This window comes from Crotalus tigris, unplaced genomic scaffold (genome assembly GCF_016545835.1).
Source record: "Crotalus tigris isolate CLP2741 ecotype Arizona unplaced genomic scaffold, ASM1654583v1 scf7180000017743.441908, whole genome shotgun sequence".
Lineage (NCBI taxonomy): Eukaryota > Metazoa > Chordata > Lepidosauria > Squamata > Viperidae > Crotalus > Crotalus tigris.
In genome coordinates this window covers 7009-28589 of record NW_024096610.1, presented here as the reverse complement: position 1 = coordinate 28589, position 21581 = coordinate 7009, and the positions used below count along the sequence as shown (strand labels likewise).

Below are 21581 nucleotides of genomic sequence, written 5' to 3'. Positions count from 1 at the left end.
CCTAGTTTAATCTCCAATCATTGGAGAGTTGTAATTCATAAGTAGAGGACCCATTTCTCAACTAGTTTTAATACTGCTTTGCCCAAAGCAGTATTATCAAAGCTGTGTTAAGGCTTCAATGGGATGAGTGGAAAAATGCATACACCATCTGGATCAGAAAATCCAAAGCTACACTTTTTGTGCTTATTAAAATGGATTGAGGATTGAGTAGTTATGCTGGAATAATTGCATGTTTGATTTTACAGGAATCTTTGTTGGATAGCTGAAGGAGCATTAGCAGCCAGAGATTATCTTGACAAACAAACTCTGCTTCATGTTTGAGACCCTATATAGATTTTCCAGCAGTTTTCAAAGGCAGTATGTAGACAACGCGATGATCTAATAAACTTTATTTTTTAAAAATGACCATTTTCCATTGTCTTTCCTAGGAAATTAAACCCTTTTAATTCTTAGCTACCCTCTACATAATGATTATTGAATACTCCACAATATATTAAGTCTAGATGTTATGGTACATGCATACACTTTCAGGCTGTTGATTACCCACTGTCACCAATACACATAAATGGAAAAAAGCTATGAAACTGTATAGGGCGTCTATATACTTTTTCTCATCTTCATTTGAGCAGGAAATTACAATTGTCAGCAGTTCATAAGAGTAATGTCTAGACTGTTCAATAAAACTGTGAACAGAGTAAAATACAGGATTGTTTTAGGGAGATTCTTACAGTGTACTTTAAAACACAGTAAAACCTCCTCTTGCAAACTGTCACCTGTGTATTTTGTTTTATAGTGCATTATCTCCCAAGAAGTCTCATTAAAACATTGTTTTGTGAGGCGATGTAAATCATGAGGATTGGAAAAAAGGGAAGGGGAGATTCTAACTGCAAAGGATACCAGAAAAATTGCTGGATATAATTTAAGATTAGTGTTCTCTTTCATAGAAAGAACATACATACTGGGACATGAGTACAGTTACAGCAAGTCTAGGTGTGCTAACAAAACAGGACACATTCAAGTACAATAAAGATTTGCTTGAAATTAAAAACTACATGAGATTAAAGCATTAAAATCATCTCAATCTGAATAAATGTTAAAAAACCAAAATAAATGCGGAAGTGCTAGCTCACATTTTTACCATATTACAAAAAAGCAATTGGTACCCATGTCCATAAAGGCAGCAACAAAGACTGCTGCTCGTCTATAGAATAGGACTACTGCAAATGGGACTGCGTTTCAATGCTACTTGTAGAAACACCAGCCTTTTGGAAGTTGCCATCTGTACAAATACGCGGCTTACTTTCTTCACACCTGTCCCTTAGTCTTTACACAGTAATGCTGAAACGCCCAGTTCTGTTATCCTGAGTCAACATATTGCCACTTTCTTTTTGGTAGGTTGAGCTCCATAGTGTCACCGTTTATTATCCATTTTAAAGTCTCTGCAGAATGGGCAAGTATAACTTCCTCAAAAAAAAAAAAAAAAAAAATAACAGTTACAATAGAATGGCAGGACTTTTTTCCCCCTCAAAAGTAACTCAATTGTGCTGCAGTGTATTAGATTCTATAGGAGGAGCAGAGTCATATAGTGTATCTGTATCATGTGTCGGTTCTCCAGCTAGTGTACAGGGATTGGACAATGTTCCAGCGCCACAGTCACAAAAAAACCTGAAAGAGAGAAATCTTTTAAATATTTATTGAAAAAGTTCAACTTATATTTAATAGGTTTTCAGTCAAAGATTATGCAACATACCTATCATGTCTAATAAATTCAACATCATGTCCTTGATGGCACTTCTTAATACAATTTACACATATAGCATTGCGATCTGTAGTATTACATGTATGACATCTACGACAAAATAAAGGAAAATAATTAGGCTTTCCAAGTAAAATCCAAATCTACAGGACAGAAGGATATATCATATTTAATTGCTTACCTGTAGAAATCATGCATCGGATAGCTGGTGTAACTTGATATTTTATATAGACACTGGCCTCTACTAACAGCTTTTTCAATGGCATCTTGATTGTTCATTATTTTATTATCTATATTAAATGGCAGATTTCACAGTATTAGTTTACCATATTAATGTCTGATACACTAAAATCAATCTGAATTGGAAAACTTCAAGTATTCTATTTTCTTAAAATATTCCTTCAGATTTAATTATAATTTCAAAGGAATTTAGTAATGCAAATCCTAATGCAATTCATTACTTCTTAAATACAGCTATCTAAGAGCACCTCATTCTTTGTCAACAGTTTCCCCATCTGCCTTTGGCTTGAATAGTCTATTTTTCTGAGGTCCTGAGAGTATTAAATATTAAATATGTGGTCCCCAATGTTTGGGACTGGTCAAAACTAAAAAAACTGGAGCCTAGACCCTTCACAACGTAACTTCCTTCAGAGAAGTAATATTATGAAATTCTGAATTATCAGAATGCAATCAACTGCATACCTTCCTTTTCTTTTCCTTTTTTGAGACATGGCTACAAATCAAAGAGCTGGAGCTGCCTATCCTTATTTTACAAAAAGTCTAGGGAAGCCAGACTCATTCTTGGAACATAAAAATAATACTAAAAGCTTTTGAGCAGAACTACCACCAAAGTTTTTAAGTGAAAAAGAGGCCAGAAAACCTGCCAAGTGCCAGGGAAGCAAGAGCAAGAAGACAGATATTATGCGTAAATAAGCAATGCAACCAAGTAGAGATTATCAACAAAATAACAAGGACAAGAGGTTAAGAATATAAGAAATCAAGAGAACCATTTATGCAAAGAAGGAAAAAGCCTACTCCAGAGAAAAGTTCATGCAAATATATAGAAAAAGATTCTTAAAACTGATGATACATATGAAAGTTCACAATCTGTAGCAGTCAGGACATGAACTAGCTCTGAATAGAAGATTTTTCTTTACATCAAATTACTACAGTACTCATTACAAAAGTAAGTTCTACTGTGAGATACCTTTCATTCAGTGGATGGCTGACTGGATTGTGCTTTTAACAGTGAAAAAGTTGATACATGTCCTAAATGTTAAGATGATTCCTTATTTTTAAATAGCCATGCTTATGAAAATAGATAATTGTTTACTGTGCAAAAGTAAAAATGTTCTAACAGTTTTGGTATGCTACAAATAAGCATAATTTACGTACCTTTCATTGTCACATTGACCCCAGAGGCTAGAAATAAACCTCCAAAACGATTATTGAAAATCTGATTGCCTTCTAAAGTTGCAGTTGCATGATTTGTTATTTCAATACCTTAGTTAAAAAGAAAAAATATTTTAATAAACACAGAACTTGTATTTTACCAGTTAAGTAATTTCCAAATGGCTTTAAAAAATGCCAACTAGGAAAAAGCACTCATTAGATGCACTCATGCTAAAACTGATGACAACTTTCAGAATTCAAGTATCAACATTTTGTATTAAACATTGGAGCATTGCTTTAGGAAACAGGTGGTTAAGTTCAATCCTATGAATACAAAAGGATGGGGCAGGGCAAGAAATGAGTTTTGGGATTATATAAAGGGCTTTTCAAATTTTCAAATGAAATTTTCCTAAAAACAGCAGCAACCCAAAGCATGAATTACTGTACATTAATTTTTATTCAACATAAAATACTGCTATACATAAAGAAATTTTTAAAGTTAATTATGTCAGTAGCATTGCAGTTTTTACTTGGGAATTATACATGTTTACTGTGTGCAGCCTGCCATTCTCTTTGAGATGCTCTAGTATAACAGCCTGGTATGTTTATGTGCAAGTTTGTTCTTAAAGAGTAACATGACATCTTATGCCAAGACATTCAACAAAAGCAACGTGCTGCTTTAACTTTGGTAAATCTCAGTAATTATTGATTAAATATTGCATCCAGTTTTGGTCACCACGGTGTAAAAAAGATGTTGAGACTCTAGAAAGAGTATAGAGAAGAGCAACAGAAGTTTAACGAAGAGAAGGACGAGGTGGGACATGATAGCAGTGTTCCAATATCTCAGGGGCTGCCACAAAGAAGAGGGAGTCAAGCTATTCTCCAAAGCACCCGAGGGCAGGACAAGAAGCAATGGATGGAAATTAATCAAGGAGAGAAACAGCCTAGAACTAAGGAGAAATTTCCTAATAGTTGGAACAATCAGTGGAACAACCTGCCTCCAGAAGCTGTGAATGCTCCAACACTGGAAGTTTTTAAGAAGAGACTGGACAGCAATTTGTCTGAAATGGTATAGGGTTTCCTGCCTGAGCAGGGGGTTGGACTAGATCAGTGGTTCTCAACCTGTGGGTTGGGACCCCATTTGGGTTCAACGACCATTTCACGGGGGTCGCCAAACATAGTCCGCCATTTTTTCCCCTTTTCCTTAGCTGTGATACTCCCTTTTATTCTATTGGCTTTTGAAAGCCAATAGAATAGACTCTCTTGAATAGAGTCTAATTCTATTGGCTTTCAAAAGCCAATAGGAATTGTCCAGGCTGTCTCTGCCCTGCTGAGCCCGCCAAAAGTCCTATTCTGCCTGTTGAGTAGTCCCCGACTTACGACCGGTTGGGGGGGGTCACGGCATTAAAAAGGTTGAGAACCACTGGACTAGATGAACTCCAATGTCCCTTCCAACATTATTTATTTATTTATTTATTTATTTATTTATTTATCTATCATCACACAATAAGCCAGATGTTCAGACTGGATTTGGCATTTTTTCTACCTATCAAGTCTTTACGAAGAACCTGGGATAGGCAGATGTGGATGTTTGATGGTATTGCAGATATCGTCACAGGATGGAAGCAGTTCCTAGTAAGGCCGCCTTTTGCAATTGACTAATGGCAAATTTGTCTATTATTATTATCATTATCATCATCATCGGCTAGTCTTTGAACATTCCCGAAAGGACATGTTTATACAGGGTAGTATAATTGGTAGTATGACGGGGGATTGAGCAGATAACTACATTTTATGAAAAATTACAGATCTTTTGATTTCAACATAAAGCAATTCAGCTCTTATTCACAATGGCAATGTTGGTTTGGGATGATGCCAGAAGAAACTACTTTTTTTCTAAACAAATTAACATAACTACCACTAACATTTGGGATAAAGTAACTGCAAATATCATGAAGAAATGCTAAGCTGTTTGAAACATGGTGCTTTGGCTTTGACACCTTCTAAAAAAAAAAGGAAAAACCACAACTGAACTTTTATATAATAGCAAAATTTTTGTTTTTGAAATCTATTAAAATGTCAATGTGTGTCTCCCAGGATATATATTCAGTACTAGCAAGGCCCTGCCACCATTACTAAGCTGCTTAAATCTGCCACTCTTCTGCGCTAAAATCAATACAAATCAAACACAAACCTGCCGCAAATCCATCAAATATTCTATTTTTCCGTAACACAGGATGACTATTTGTGCTGATAAGAACTCCAGCTTGTGCATTCCTGAAGATATCATTTTCTTCAAGAAGGCCTAATACCAAAACAAGAACATTAATTTCAGTCAGACATTTACTCCTATAATATGCTAATATTAGCACAAATTTCCTTTTAATATTAATAAGCATTTTATGTTGAAAGCTAGCATAGCTGAATTCCTATGACCATTTAATAAAAAAAAACCTTAAATCTGAGACCTACATGAGCTAATGTTGCATACTGTTTTCTTCAATCAATTCTACAATTGTGCCCCCCACCACAAAAAGGCTAAAATTACACCAGTGGAATTTTGAATAATGTACGCCAAACTATTTTGGATGGCTACGAGAGCTAGTTCCATTTTTACAGTTAGTGGGAACGATTAAGTTTCTTAGCCAACCAAAACAATCAAATTAGGAGCTGTTTTTAAGTTAGTGGTTGCTTGGCCAAACTAGTAGAACCACAATATTTGAACTTATTTCTCTGGTGTACATAAGAAATTTATTGTCCTTCAAGGATAAAAAAGAACATATATTATCCATCTCTTATAAAGAATAGTTTAAAGGCAAATGGTAAGTTAACATCAATTCCATCTCCCAGAAATGCTATGGAAAGCAGTAATCAGCCAATCTGGGGCTAGCATTTTCAGTTCCATTCAAGTGAAGATTCTGAACACATTTTAGATATGGAATTTAGTTTTTATTTTTATCAGCACCAGACTATTAGAAAATATAATACAAATAAAGATATGGTAAAAATAAGAAGATACTAACCTCTACCTCCATTAAATATGCAGATTCCCCCATCTCTGCCATCGTGGATTTTGTTTCTTCTTAATGTAGGATTACTATCTGTCTTAATCCATACTCCAGCCATTGCATTGTCAAAAATTTCATTGTCTTCTATAAAACCAAGCCCTTTATAAGGTAAAAGCAAAATTTAAGACCTTAGCAATGTGGGAAAAGTTTGCATTTTTTAAAATTAAGCAAAGTAAAGTTGAACTTACCCGAATTATAAACAAGAATTCCACCATTCTGGCCTCCCCAAATCTTGTTGCGCCTAATTTTGGGGTTACTTCCAGTTCTGTGCATAAACAAACATGTTACTCAAAATGTACTTATAATTTATTACTGATAAAATAAATTCACTTGTAAGTAGAAGGGCACTGCTAGCAATGTTAACATTTTATTTATGTAGGTCTGGTGAGTTTGGACCAAAACTAGAACGCTAATATCTCTTCTCACATTCATTCATTCATTCATTCATTCATTTATGAGACTTATATACCGCTTTAAGTGCAAGCACTCTCTAAGCGGTGTACACCAGTAAGCAATGTATATATATATATATTTACATTGCCCCCAACAATCTGGGTCCTCATTTTACCTACCCCGGAAGGATGGAAGGCTGAGTCAACCTTGAGCCGGTGAGAACACAGTCAGCTAAAGTGGCCTGCAGTACTGCACTCTAACTGCTGCGCCACCTCCTGGCACATATACAAATAATTTATTTGCATTTATCTCAATGCCAAATCTTGCATACTCTGAGATTGGCCTCTGAAGGAAATGTATTCAGGTGGACATGGAATTTATTTATTTAGGGCAAACAGCATATGCATACATACTACTCACTTCATAGCATTATTTAGCATATTTAAACCTTATTGGTGCATATCGTTTGCTTTTTCTTGCACTTTCTCTATGTAGGGCTTTTTTTTTAACCTTTAAACAATTTTATGTCACAGAGAACAGGGTAATGCACTCTTTTCAGCCCAAGAGTTACTTCATTCCCCTTCCTCCAATAGTCCTATTCCAGATCACTGCCAAGAGCTGTGGGGAAGTAGCTATCTTGGGGGAAGGAGTGTTGCAGAGGGGGGAAAATCTCCTCCCCTCAATAGGGTCTATGACAATATTGAAGAAAGTGGTGGAATAGAAATATTAAAGAAAGGATGCAAAAGGAGGGACAAAATGAAATGTGAAAGACAAAAATTAAAATACATTTTTAATTATTTTAAATAATTGAATTGTTAAATTGTCCTGCGGTGAGTGGTCCCGCAGGAAATTGGCCGTGGCAAGTTATCTCATTCCACTTCCAATAATCCTGCTGCAGCTTTTTTTAACTGCATGTTATCAAACAGCCATTGAACAAACTGACTCGGTTTGGGCAAGACATTGGGACAAGAGCACAGGCATAGGGCTAGGTTGAAGTTATGGAATTGACTGGCAGCAGGTTTCTCCTCTATGTGGTTGGTAGTGGATATCATGGCACCACATATTAACTCAATTCCTTCTCATGCAAATATTATTAGTCAAGCTAATCTCACTTAGTAAAGTAAGCAAAGGGGATGCTTCCAGATAAAAGAATCTCATTTTGAAGTAAAGACTGAAAAGAAAATGGAACCATTAAAGAACATAACCACATCCTCTCTGGATGAGTTTTGAATACTTATCATTTGACTACAAGCAGAATTCCTGAACAGAGTGATAAATTTCACTATTTTAAAAGGACTCAGATATGACTAGATTTAATTTGTTTTCTCTGTGACCCTCATATTTTGTTGTTTTTGCTTTCAAAAATATGGTTTTCCCCCCAATGGTAACAAAATTATAATTATATAATTATAATTATAGCATTTCCCCCTCCCCCAATTTAAGGATTTATCACTTTCAATGAAGTTCCTCACTGTATCAAACTTATTTCTGAGAGATGCTAATTTGGAGAAAGGAACATTCTCAAGGAAGCCAAAGTGTACTGATAAGATAAGCATGTTTCATGACAGACTATTCATATAGATACAAAACAGTTAATCATTCAAAGTCAACCACTTAAGTCCCAATTAAGCTTATGCTGAGTATAATTCTAGCCAGTGAATGACAACTGTCCTTCCCCATTTGTAGTTGGATTATCATTTGAAAAATCACTCTTATTAAAGAGAAGAAAATAGTAAGATATACAAACAAACACTGACAGACACAATCCCATGTGTGGATCATTTTAAAGGAAAAGGAAAAGAGGTCATTGAATGAAAACAATAGAGCTATATACTAAGCCTCTTTTAAGGAAGTAAATAAAAGTATATTTTACCTGATTTGAACTCCTGAGTACATATGGTTATAGATATCATTGTCTTCTAATACTCCATGCCCATTGTCATAGAAATAAACACCAACCTAAAGCATAAACATAAAAAATAGTAAAACATTTGAAACTCGTGTTTCTGTAACTTACATAATAGTAAGCAACATACCTGTTTACCACTATGTATTCTATTTCTTCTTAAAACTGGAGTGCTTCCTGTTGTAACCCAGACTCCAGCCAAGGTATTACTGTAAACTTCATTTTCTTCAATCACACCTTGACCTTTTTCATGCTGAAACAAAATGAAAGTATGCAAATCAAGTGGAATTTGGTCAATTCCTAGGGGTTTTTTCTGTTCAACGTTACAAGCAAATGGGGGGAGGGGTATCTACAAAGTGAGAAATGTGTTTTGTTCAAATCTGAAGCAAACATTTGGGGACCAAGAAGTTTGGTCAATCTGTTTCAGATAGGCCATGGTCTAACCAAACCAAAAGCGAGCATTTTGGGTTCCAGCATTTGGCTAAAACAAAAATCCAGGACAGGTAAAGTGAGATTGATGCACCTCATCTCTCATTCCACCACTTCTTTGTGTGGCCTGCGTGCCAGGCTGCCTACTGATCCTCTTTTCCCTTAATTTCCTCCTTAGATGCCCCACTGACCCAACTTACCTGATTTTGTCAGAGCCTTCCTCTCCCTCACCTCACCTTAATGCTGCTGCTTCTTTATTTATTTTCCCCACACTACACCACCACTGCTTAAATTAAACACATATTCTGATCTGCCACAATCACACAAAACTGCATGCTCTCATACATGAAATATTATAATATCTAAGAATAGCACTCATTCTGCTTTCTCAACTGCCCAGAGTCAGTGGAAGTTGAATGCATAAAAATCAGATGGATGGGTGGAGTGGGGGGGGGGAGAGGAGTTTCTTTTATAAATACTACTGTTAAATCAAACTACAGCTCACACTTTGTCAGCAGTCCAAGATGTATATAAGGATTGGAGCAAAGGAGGAGCACATGTTGACAGCAAACTCACCCCTCCTTTTCATGTACATTAGAACTCTTATAGGAGTTCATGTTCATGATGTGATTTTTTTTTCTTTTCTTCTCCTAATTATCTATACAATTAATATTGAAAATAAAGCTAAATAATGAATCTTCCATGTTTACTACAAAACTATGCTTACCACATATATACCACCATGTTGGCCATCGTGAATCTTATTGTGCCGAACAATAGGACAGCTATTAGTTCGAATTTGTATTCCTGCTAATGCATTCCCTGTTGGAATAGGAAAAATGTAAGAAAAGGTGGCATATAGGTCACAAAGAATATTAAATGCAACTGAGCAAATATTTGTTTACCATAAATGTCATTTCCTTCAATAAGACCTCTTCCATCACCAAATATGTAGACTCCACCTTGATTTCCATTAAAAATTGCATTGCCCCTAAAGGTTTGAAACCAGAAAATAACTTTGTCAGGTATGAACTTTTTTAAACTAGGTCATCAAATTAATTCCAATTGCTTCAACCTGATCTCTCCTTCCTCTGCCCCTCCCCAAGAGTTTTTTGCAGTCTGCTGCTTATGGGGAAGAGGGAGAGGCAAGGGACAGAGAAAGCAAGAGAACAGGGTATCATTGAGAAAAAAAAAACATTTTTAGTCCTGGACCCACCAATAGTTTCCTTTAGTTCTTCAACAAATCACATAATACAATATAGTCTTCAACACAATAAAAGATTACCTGTCTCTCAATTTACTTTTTAAATGTTATAATTGCAGGTATAATATGCTCTTAAACTGGAGATCTTAGAATACAAGGTTTCATATCCAGATAACTTCTGGGTCCTGCTTCAAATGCTAATTTAGAAACTAGATTATTTTCAAATGACTAAAATAACCTACAGAAAATATTTTGCAATCCATCTAGGGTAAATAATAAAGATAGTACCTTATGGTTGGATCGCTATTTGAAGTAATCCATACACCAGCAAAATTGTTTGCATAGATTTTATTTTCTATAAATTGTCCTCTTCCTTTTTCATGAACATAGATTCCTCCAGTTTGCCCATGGTGGATTTCACAACGAACTACAGTAGGATTTGCATATGCTTTCACTTCAAAACCAGCTATTCTATTTCTATGTATGTTGCAACTTTCAAAATAACCCTAAACACAAGACCAGGGGAGAGAAGAGGAAGGGGAGAGAGAATGTTGGGAGGCAAGGAGAAACAATAGGAAGAAATTATCTTCTGACCAGCTACTTAACAGTTGTAATGAAATAGTATACAATAATATGTAATACTATAGTATACAATAATATGTAACTATTGGCATTATTTATTTATTTACAGTGCATTTTAGTCCCTGCAGTTTTCTTGCCAACATTTTGGGAAGTGGTTTGTTCTTGTCTTCTTCCTAGGTCCCAATGAGAGGGATTGGCCCAGCTAGGTTTATGCCTAAGGGAAGCCTAGAATTCAGTTTCCCAATTTCTAGTTTGGTGCTTTAACCACTACACGGAGCTGGCTGTTATTTATTTCTACGACATGAAAATAATATTATTAAGAAAAATGTTATTGTATTCTTTCACATCATCTGTTGGACCCTTAACAGCAGTAGAATATATTAAACCCATTTTTTCAATTGAAAAAAAGTCTTCTATACAATTATAACTTTTAATTTCAACCCTAGATTATTTTCACAAGACGGATTTACATAGCAAAAATTATATATGGTAGAGAGCTGTATAATCCTGGCCTACAAACTACATGCAGCTTTCAATCCAGTTTTTGCAACACTTAGAGCCTCTTTCCCAATTGTGCTGATTGAATTCCACAATACATTGCAGATTTTTTGGTATGCTATTTTAATTTTTAAGTATTAAAGTTAACATAGATGTATTATTAAGTTTAACTTTTGAAACAAAGGCCAACATTTTCTGCCTCTTCCAGAAAAGTTCTCATGTCATCACCATGACTTGTGATCTCAGTCTAAAGGATAAGAAAAGCTCAATAGTGCACGAAAAAAGAAAGGAAAAGAAAAGAAATGCTTCTATTGTTAGTCTATGCATCTAAGTTTGTTTCAAAATATCTTTGGGGGATGCTAACAGTTTTGAACATGAAATTTTTTAAATGCAGGAAATCCATTCAAACAGAGAACAACATATTTTGAAACAAATTTTTAAATATTAAATCACAACATTCAAACTTCCTCCAGATCTGTAATGAAGTATGGTTTTAATAAACTGACTTTTATCAGATTTTATTTTAGAGGAAAGTGTCAATGTAGCCTCTTGATTATTAATTTGGAATAAAAGGATTTTACATTGACTTTGGATTAAAATTAGGTAAAATCACAGAATGACCTGTCAAGTCTGGTGTTCTTTTTCTGAAGGCAAACATTCTGTCTAGCAATAATATTTTAAAAGAAGCAGCATCAAAGCTTTGCAGTGACATACGGTTAATAAATAAATATTATTTCTGGCACTCAGGGAATATAATAAAGATAATTTATGCCAGAAATATGGAAGCTCAAGTCAGGTTCTTGGCAATAATGTCCAATGTTTGAAATGAAAGAACCAACATAGAAACACATTTAAAACTAACTACTCATACTGGCAACCAAGAAACAGTTCCAACAAGTGCTAAACTAACATTTAACTAACACTAAATATTATTAAAAATGGCAACTTGTAACACTTAAAGTCTTGTGTTGTTGCAGTACCAAGAAGCAGAAATTCAAATACACCCCTATCAAAATACTAAATATTTCTGAATTGGAACTGTAGACAATTCCAATTCAGTACATGTTAAATATGATAGTTTCCCAGTTAGGTCAAGATGTAATTGTAAAAGGGGCGTTGTCTTACCTGAACGCCTTTTCTCAGCAGGATGATGTAGAGTCCAAATGGATGGGTTCTATGACGGCCTTCCTGCCTGGCAGACTGGGTAAAAACTTCGGCCACACCCCTTCCTCTGTGCGTGACCCCAGTTTTGACTTAGGCGAGAAACTTTGTTGGAATTAACATTGCAGCTCTTTATTATATCATTATTATCTCCCTGCCTAGACCTATCCTCTGGGTGGGCTTGGACTCTACATCATCCTGCTGAGAAAAGGCGTTCAGGTAAGACAACGCCCCTTCTCCAGCAGGATGGCTGTAGAGTCCAAATGGATGGGACATACCAAAGCCCTCATGTCCCCCTGGGAGGGAATGTCTAGGCTACCGAACTCTGAGCAGATACGACTTGTTGAAGAACTCTTCTGCCAAAAGCCGCGTCTGCTGCTGCTAGGGAGTCTAAACGGTAATGTCGAATGAAAACCGAAGGTGAGGACCAGGTTGCGGCCCTGCAAATCTCTTCCACCGGAGCTTGCGTTAGCCACGCCGCAGATGTGGCTGCGCTCCGAGTTGAGTGGGCAGTCACCTGAGTGGGTGTTGGCAAATCTTGTGAGACGTATGCCTGTGCTATGCAGGCTCTGATCCACCTGCCTATGGTGGAAGGAGATACCTTTTTTCCCATAGTTGCTGGTTGAAAGGACACAAATAATGCTTCAGTTTTTCGGAAAGCCGAGGTGCGTTTCACGTAGAAACACAGCGCTCTCCGCACGTCTAGCTTGTGCCATCTGTGTTCTAGCCTATGTTTGGGTCTTGGACAGAAATCAGGAAGCGTAAGTTCCTGAGATCTGTGAAAGATGCTATTTACCTTCGGGATGAAGGTCGGGTCTGGTCTAAGAACGACCCTATCTTTGAAAAAGGTACACAGATCCTTCCTTACTGACAGTGCTGCTAGTTCTGAGATTCTCCTTGCTGAAGTAATTGCCACAAGGAAAGATACCTTCAGTGATAGGTGATGGAGTGAGCATGTTTCAAGAGGTTCGAAGGGTGCTGATGTCAAGGCTAGAAGGACCTTAGGCAGGTTCCAGGACGGGTACCTGTGTATGACTGGGGGCTTTGTGTTAGATGCCCCTTTTAAAAAGGCACTAATCGCTGGATGTTGTGCTAGGGAAGTTAAGTTGTCGCAGGAGAGTACAGTTGAGAGGGCCGATATCTGTCTGCGGATAGTATTGACTGACAGGCCCTTATTAAGACCCTCCAATAGGTAATCTAGGATATTAGGGATAGATACTGCGGTCGGGTCTAGGTGAAGCGAAGCGCACCACCTACAAAATCCCTTCCATGTAGCGTCGTAAATCCTATTAGTGGACGCTCTTCGTGATGCCTGTATGATCGATATCACTCCTGCCGAATAAGATTGTTTAGTTAAGCTTTGCCGCTCAAATGCCAAGCGGCTAGATGTAGCCACTGGGGATCTGGGTGTACAAGCTTGCCCTGACTGAGTTTTACCCTGTCCGGGGGAATCCTCCACGGAGGTGATATCGAAAGGTCCACGAGGTCGGCAAACCACGGGCGCCGTGGCCAGTGAGGGGCAATGCAGACCATCTCTGCGCCCTCCAGGATCATCTTGCGTATGGTCGCCGGTATTAATGGCAGCGGTGGGAAGGCGTACAGGAGTTGCGCCGGCCACCGGCACCTGAGAGCATCCGTTCCCTCCGATCCCGGGGACGGGAATCTGGAGAAGAACCTGGGGAGTTGTGTGTTCTTGTGGTTGGCAAATAGATCTAGGTGCGGTTGTCCGAACCTCCGGGAGATCTCCTCGAAGAGAGCCGGGTCCAGACGCCATTCCGACTGGTCCACCTTGGCTCTGCTCAGGGAGTCTGCCTGGGTGTTTGTCTCCCCTGAGATGTGTTCCGCTCTGATGGAACTCACATTGGTTTCTGCCCACCGAGCCAGAGCCAATGCTTCCTTCATTAGTTCCACTGATCTCGTTCCTCCCTCCTTGTTTACATGTGCCTTGGCTGCTACATTGTCTGTTAGCACGAGGACGTGCCTCCTCGTTACTAGGTGAGAGAAATGACGGAGGGCCAGGTGTATGGCCCGGAGCTCTAGCCAGTTGATGCTGTGTGACAGGTCCTTCTGTCCCCACTGGCCCTGTGCTATCTGGGTTCCCAGGTGGGCTCCCCATCCGAACAGGCTCGCGTCTGTCGTGAGTGTGACCCTGTTCGGTTCCCTGAATATGCTCCCCTTGAGTGTCGTGGGGGATAGCCACCATTTTAGTGATTTCATCACCTGTGCTGGTACCAGCACTCTCTTGTTGGAGGTGCTGAGGTTCCTCCTCTGGTAGGGTAGGAGGAACCACTGCAACTCCCTCGAGTGGAGCCTTGCCCATGGGATGATGCCCATGCAAGATATCATCTTCCCCAGGAGCTTCGAGAGTTGTAGCAAGGACACTCTCCTGATCTTTTGAATTTGGTGAATTAGCTTGGATATGCTGATCAGTCGCTCCTGGGAAAGGTATACCCTGCACTGTGACGTGTCTATCACCGCGCCCAGGTGTTGCAGTCTCCTTGAGGGAATGAGGTGGCTCTTGTTTAGATTGACCGAGAATCCGTGCCCCTGTAGGGTTCGGATTGTGGTCTCGAGATCTGCCCTTGCTTGCTCCCGAGGTCTGGATTGAATCAAGATGTCGTCCAGATAAAACTGAACGCGAACCGGGATCAACCTGAGATGGGCCGCTATTACAGCTAGGATCTTGGTGAATACCCTTGGTGCTGATGATAGTCCGAAGGGTAATGCCCTGTATTGGTAATGCCGACCCGCGTAGGTAAATCTGAGGAATTTCCGGTAGCTGGGATGGATGGGGATGTGTAGGTACGCCTCTGTGAGATCTATTGAGGATAATAGATCGTCTTCCCTGACGCTGGCTAGGATGGATTTCAAGGAGTGCATCTTGAACCTCCTGTACTTTATGAAATAGTTCAGGCCCTTCAGGTCCAAGATTGCTCTCCACCCTCCTGATGTCTTTGGGATAACGAAGAGGATAGAATAAAATCCTCTTCCCTCCTCTTCCTTTGGTACCCTCTCTATGGCCTGAATTGACAGGAGGTGGGCTATGGCCGAAGTTATCAGCCTCGTCTTGTGTACTCTTCTGGAGATGGGACATCTGATGAACCGGTTTGGTGGGGGAGAACAGAAGTCTAAGGTCAGGCCATGCCTGATCGTTTCCAGAACCCAGGCGTCGGTCGTGGTCTGCTCCCAGACCTCGATGAAATTTCCTAACCGACCCCCAATGGGAGTATCCTGTTTGGCGTCACTTGGTACGCTTAAAGGATCTGCCTCCCGCTCCCCTATATGGGCGTCTGGACTGGAACTGGCCCCTGGCTCCCGGGCTTTGGCGATCCTGGGTTCGATCCTGTCTCGGGTAGAAGGATCGTGAGCCTCTGGGCCAGTCCCAGGATTGCCCTGATCTAAAGGGCTGTCTCCATTCCCAGGGGCTTCCTGGGCGGGAGCCCTGTCTCCGGAAGTCCTGACTGCCTCTCCTGTCTAACTTCTTTGATGGATGTACTAGGATTTTTTTCTTGTCTCTGCCTTCGCTGACATGTGGGTCCAGAATGGAACCAAATAGGGCTGCTCCACTGTATTTGGACGTCGAAAGACGCCATTTGGACCTCAGGTCTGTCTTCCAATTTTTGAGCCACAGTAGCCTACGCGAGGCCACTGTGGCCGCAATGGATCTTGCCGCATACTTTGTTGCGTACAGTGAAGCGTCAGACACGAATTGCGAGGCCGCGAGGAGCTTAGCCAATGTTTGGTGTACTCTGACCTGGTCTGGAGGCACCGTGCCTTGCAGTTCCCTCAGCCACATGATACTGGCCCTCGCGAAGAATGATGATGAAGTGGCTGCTCTGGCCGCCCAGGCTGCAGCCATATGGGAACGCCGGAGGGAGTGTTCAAATTTCTTCTCCTCAGGTCTCAAGACCTCCGCCATGTCTCCTGGAATCGCGGAGGTAGAAAATAATGAAATCAAGGGGTTATCTACAGTAGGAACCTCTAACATGTTAGAGAAGGAGGGAGATAGGTTGAAAAGCTTTCTTTCCGCGCTGTTAGGTGCCGGTGGGCTTGCAAGTGAGGACCATTGTTCCTCCAGCGTGGTCATAAAGACCTCCGCACATGGAATGTACTTATCTTGTGGAACCTTTTTGGCAAATAGAGGATTGGCCTCCTTGCTTGTTGAGGGCTTCTCATCCTGTACTGATGTTAGGTTGACTGTGGAAACTGCCTTTATCAGGAGTGATTTTAGGAGCGCTGGGTTAAAGAGGCCAGAGCTCGTCGCCTGCTCAGGTGCAGTCTCCTCGTCCTCCGAGAGGGGCATGTCTGACATGTCAAGGTCTACTGAGTCACCCTCTCCCAGTTGAGAGGAAGTTTCAGAGGTGCTGGTAGGGGGTGGCCTAGCCCGTCCCTTACGGGGTGTGTGAAAGGCCACTTGCCCCTTAGAAGCCATGAACTGGGAGAATGCATCCTGCATGAATGCATGAAATTGTGCCGACCATATGTTCTCCTGCGCCTTGTCGCTGGGGTGAGGCGCTGGAGAGTGGTCGGGTGAAGAAGCTGGTGAGGAGGGATTGGAGGAATCTAACTGTTCAGTTTCCCCAGGAGGAGACCAAGTCTTGAGCACTTCCTCGGCAGTAGGTTCTGTGCTGGGTGCCACCGCTGGGACAGGGGAAACCAAATTTGTCCCATTGGCATTGGTTCTCTGTGCCCTGCTAATTTGCCTTTCTAAAGCCAAATGTCTCCTCAAAGCCTCTCGCTCAGCCGTTTTAGACTGTCCCTTCTGAGAAAGGTGCTTTGTTTTAGCTTTCTTCTTCCCCCCCACCTCTGATTCAGAAGATCTGCGTTTTTGTTGTTGCTGTGGGGGGGACAATTGAGGGACCTGCGTGACTGAATACGAGACATTGTCTGCCATTGTGCCAGACACCCCGAGTAGGTAATGCCTGGAGTGGGGGAATAAGATACGCAGATCAGATGCAGATGCTTGGGGCTGAGCCCTCCTCTGCCTATACAAACAATGGCCAGACAGACAGGAGTCTTTGGACAGAAGATCCTGCAAGGCAGTGACTAAAGGCCACTATAGGAACAGTCAGGGAAAAATACTCCTCCTCACCTCCTCACCTAGTCCAGACAAAGTGCAGTTTATATCTCTTTCTCCCCCAGTCTGTGGCTGTGGCAACAGACCACGATCAGAACGGTTCTCTTTCTTTTCCCTCTTCCTTCCTCTTGTCTCAATTTCTTGAGATAACCTCAGATCATAGCATAAGGGGTCCCCCTTTGTCTGCAGGGAAATGGAGTCCGGGTGGTGGCCCCACCCCCAAGGGAAAAACGGCGGGTAGATCCGCTCGTTCAAAATGGCGAATGGGGAAGAAGCCACGCCTCCCAATGGTAGCCCGGGAATCCACGAGGTTCAAAACAATGGCGGATCTTTGAATTTAGCAATCAGGGAGACTCCTTTAGTCTTAAGAGGGCTGCGCCTCTCCTCTGAGGAGAAAGAAAATTTAGCGCTAGTTCTGCTCTTGTCGGGCTGCTTCTCGCGCCGCTCAGCTGATCTATGCCGAGCGGCGCCGCGGTTTGCCGCTTCCCGTGCGGCTCAGCTGTTTCGCACTGAGCGGCACCTCGTTCTGTCGGCCAAACCACTCAGCTGTTTGGCGGACCCGGAGGGCGACGAGCAACCCGGTGTGAGGTCCCCGCGCCAAACAGCTGCTCGGCGGGCCGGAAATCGGCGAGCGATCCGGCCCCGCTCCAAGCCTCCCGTTAGTCCCTGACGCCCCACTCACGAGTCCGCCGATCCTGGCTGCATCTCTCAAGTCTTATCAGCTGCCAGGAAACTTTTCTTTCAACTGGAGGAAGAGGGGATTCCTTTTCTCTCTCTCTCTCTCTTTTTTTTTTTTTGAGTTAAATTAGTTTTGTTCTGAGAGCTGCCTCTCGCACTTCTACCAGGCTTCGAGACTGAGTCAAAACTGGGGTCACGCATAGAGGAAGGGGTGTGGCCGAAGTTTTTACCCAGTCTGCCAGGCAGGAAGGCCGTCATAGAACCCATCCATTTGGACTCTACAGCCATCCTGCTGGAGAAATAGCAAAACTAAGATATTGTGATATGGGATTTATGCAAACATCATCCGAACTGCCACTACATATCCAAATATAAAACGAAGAGAGAAAAAACTCATTCATTTCAAGCTTTCATTGTTTGCAATTCCCACTTTATGTCTTGCTGGAATATAAAACAACAGTGCCTTTGTAACCAAGATTGGAAGGGGGAAAAAAGTAAAGAGAATTTGCAGTTATATTTTTGAGACAACAAAAAAAAAGCTGCCACATTAATATACAAGTATTACAGAGACAATTCTGAGCAATGATTGAAAGATTGAAAATAGCATTAGAAGAGTTTAGGTTTTTAAGTGGCAATTGATTATGTCTCTTAAATACACAGAGAATAGGAGTTATGGAACATAAGGATGTCTTGAAGGCAATTGTTTCTCAAGCTTTTTGACTTCAATATCCCTGTTAAACATACTATATACTTGTTCTATAGATGCAAGAGAATTCATTACTTTGGTAAGGACACTAATGAGCTAACAAAAACATCCTGAATGTTCACAAAAGCTTCACTTCCCAAGAGACATACATACACATAAAAATCTGTCTGCAAAACACATCTATCTATATTTGCTTGTGTACTTATGCACACAAAGAAATATATATACATTACCATGCCGTGGTCAAATGTGAAAACACCAACATCGCGCCCGTGATGAATGTGATTTCGTCTTATAATAGGGTTTCCGTGGTTTTTAACCCAAATCCCAGCTAATGCATTATTAGAAATCTCATTATCCTCATATATCCCCTAAAAGGTTGGAAAAGAATGGCTTTAGAATGAGTTAAAATACTTAAGAAAACAATAAAAGAGATAGCAAAAAAGAAAAATGCAAGAAGTGTTACCTGTGCATGATCTGTGATGTAGAGTCCAACATTTTCACAGTCACTTATGTTACAATGCTTGATAGTGGGACAAGCCCCTTGGCCACTAACACAAACTGCAGAACCAACTGAAAATGAAGTTTGTACATATAAAAAATGAAATAAGTGTTTGACTTTCATAATATATGTGAAACAAATGCGACCAATTGTTTTTGCAACTAGAATAACTTGAATAGTTATTGCAATTTATGTAATCTTGGCCTTTCAAAATACAATACTAAGCTAAGTAAATTACTTTTTATAGAAGACAAAGAGCAGTGTAGCAATCTATAGTACTAAATTAAGAATATACAAAATACTCTGCTCTAGAGCTCTGTGGAGTAAGAACACAACAAACCACCTCCTGTTCTGGAGGTCTACCAGACCACTCCCAGAACAGCTGGACTGGGTTGAGCTGTAAGAAGCATAACATTTTCAAGTACTCCTCAGAATGGAACTTTTGCATATCCCTACCATAAATTATCTGTTAAGGACACCTGGGAACAAGTGAAGAAACATTTAAAAAGTAAAGCTCATTAGGCTGAAAGTTCATATTAGCACATGAAATTTCACCACCTAGGAAAGCAGGTTCTATTACACACATACACACAATTTAGATATCTACAAATAATATTCGCTACTTAATTATTTCTACAAAGAAATTACTTACCTGTACAAGTACTTCGAATAATACAATGATCTATTATTGGACTGCAGTTGACTGTAATCTCTAAGCAATGGTGCGCATTGTGGTGTTGTGCAGATTTGTCATCAGGGTTAAACTGAAATAACATACAATAAATCCCTTTACTAGCTATTCATTTCTTTCAGTGGAGTAGGTTCAAGACAAGTATTTGCCCATGTTTCTTCTTACCCTGATTGTCATATAACCAACATAAGCATCCTCTGATCCCTCCATGAAGACAAAGGTTGAATCTCTTGTGTTTTCAATAATAACTTTATCTGCTACTTTCCCAGGAGCTTTACAAAAATATAAAATTTGTAAATAAATTACTAGATGAAAATTACAAACCATAGTTTCTAGTTTCTTTAAAAAGTAATAACACAGAATCTGCCATCATTTTTTTTTCAAAATCAAACTTTATATTGAACAGTTCAGATGAGTTTGGATTGTTTTAAGTATATTGAGACATTCAGTCCAGTAACTTTATTTAAAAAAAATTCAAAAATTGTTTTTTCTCATATTTAAATCAGACATTAATTTTAGTTTTAGTAGAAGAAACTATACCCTCAATCAAAGCTCAAATGACAAACAATGACTTTCATACAGTGGACATGACAAGCAAAGAGAAAATCTTTATGCTTATTTAAGAAAATAGATAGACAAAAGAAAACCCGCAATGCAATGGATTAATGCAACAACAGTCATAGTTGTTATTCTAATAACGATCAGTCACCTAACTGAAGAGAGAACAACTATCCATAGAGTTGTCATGAGCCAATATTGACTTCACAACACAATCTCATTCAGGGCAGAGAAACAGAACACAAAACTGATTATAAAGTATTAAAGAGTTCAGGTTGTTATATACTATTGTAAAGTTCTTAAAACCAAAATAAGTTATAATGGTACCTATATCTGCACTAAGTTTAAGCAAATGAATATCTATTTGAAAAACCACCAGGAGCACAAAGTTATAATTAATCATTTGAATTTTAATCTCAGCAGTGCTAATGTACAAACTAGCCAGCTGTAAAAATGAAAGAGTACATTTTCAAGATAAATTCAGCACAGGAAACATGCTGTCATTTTGGAACATTTTTTCCATTAAATCTAAGGAAGGTATCCATTCCATCTGATATTGATAAGGGGATGGATAGGAACAAATGGATAGGTGACAAACAACAGGGAGAAAGCAGAACTATTTAACTCGTGTTTTGCATCTGTCTTTACACAAAGGGAAAAAACAGACCAACCTATCAAAAATAGTGCCATAAAAAACAAAACAGAAACACAAGTTAAGATAGGCAAGAAAATGGTTAGGGAGCACCTGTCCAGCCTAGATGAGTTCAAATCGCCAGGACCAGATGGATTACACCCCAGAGTTCTCAAGGAACTGGCAGCTGTAATATCGGAGCCACTGAACTATATTTTTCAAAGATCCTGGAACACAGGGAAACTACCAGAGGACTGGAAAAGAGCTGATGTAGTTCCCATCCTCAAAAAAGGAAAAAAAATGGATCCAGGGAATTACAGACCTATCAGCCTGACCTCAATACCTGGGA

General features: G+C 39.8%; 2 protein-coding genes across 4 annotated transcripts in view; one reads left to right on the top strand and one right to left on the bottom strand.

Annotated features, from left to right (window-relative positions):
• The window catches only part of MSH6 (mutS homolog 6), a 34330-nt gene extending 33925 nt beyond the window's left edge, over window positions 1-405 (top strand). For all 3 annotated transcript variants that reach the window (XM_039340281.1, XM_039340280.1, XM_039340282.1), the window contains one exon: window positions 246-405. In XM_039340281.1, the coding sequence (XP_039196215.1) occupies window positions 246-321 (76 nt within the window). In that variant the 3' untranslated portion in view covers window positions 322-405. The remainder of the gene's footprint in view (window positions 1-245) is intronic.
• LOC120306666 (F-box only protein 11) lies at window positions 375-21273 on the bottom strand. Its single transcript, XM_039340283.1, has 16 exons — window positions 20209-21273; window positions 20005-20116; window positions 19317-19423; window positions 19084-19221; window positions 10437-10654; window positions 9850-9935; window positions 9672-9766; window positions 8646-8768; window positions 8483-8568; window positions 6405-6481; window positions 6172-6315; window positions 5343-5453; window positions 3152-3259; window positions 1938-2046; window positions 1751-1849; window positions 375-1665 (listed from the first exon to the last, which is right to left on the bottom strand). The coding sequence occupies exons 1-16, from the start codon at window positions 20368-20370 to the stop codon at window positions 1536-1538; spliced, it is 1905 nt and encodes a 634-aa protein (XP_039196217.1). The 5' UTR covers window positions 20371-21273; the 3' UTR covers window positions 375-1535.
• Between the last annotated feature and the right edge of the window lie 308 nt (window positions 21274-21581).

Bases quoted from the DNA above. Each gene is read 5' to 3' on its own strand.
- LOC120306666 (XM_039340283.1), bottom strand. From the start codon at position 20,370: ATGGTTTGTAATTTTCATCTAGTAATTTATTTACAAATTTTATATTTT. The intron at 8,569-8,645 runs GTATGTTGCTTA...TTTATGCTTTAG, and splicing joins GAATACATAGTGGTAAACAG to GTTGGTGTTTATTTCTATGA. The intron at 1,850-1,937 runs GTAAGCAATTAA...ATTTTGTCGTAG, and splicing joins CCGATGCATGATTTCTACAG to ATGTCATACATGTAATACTA.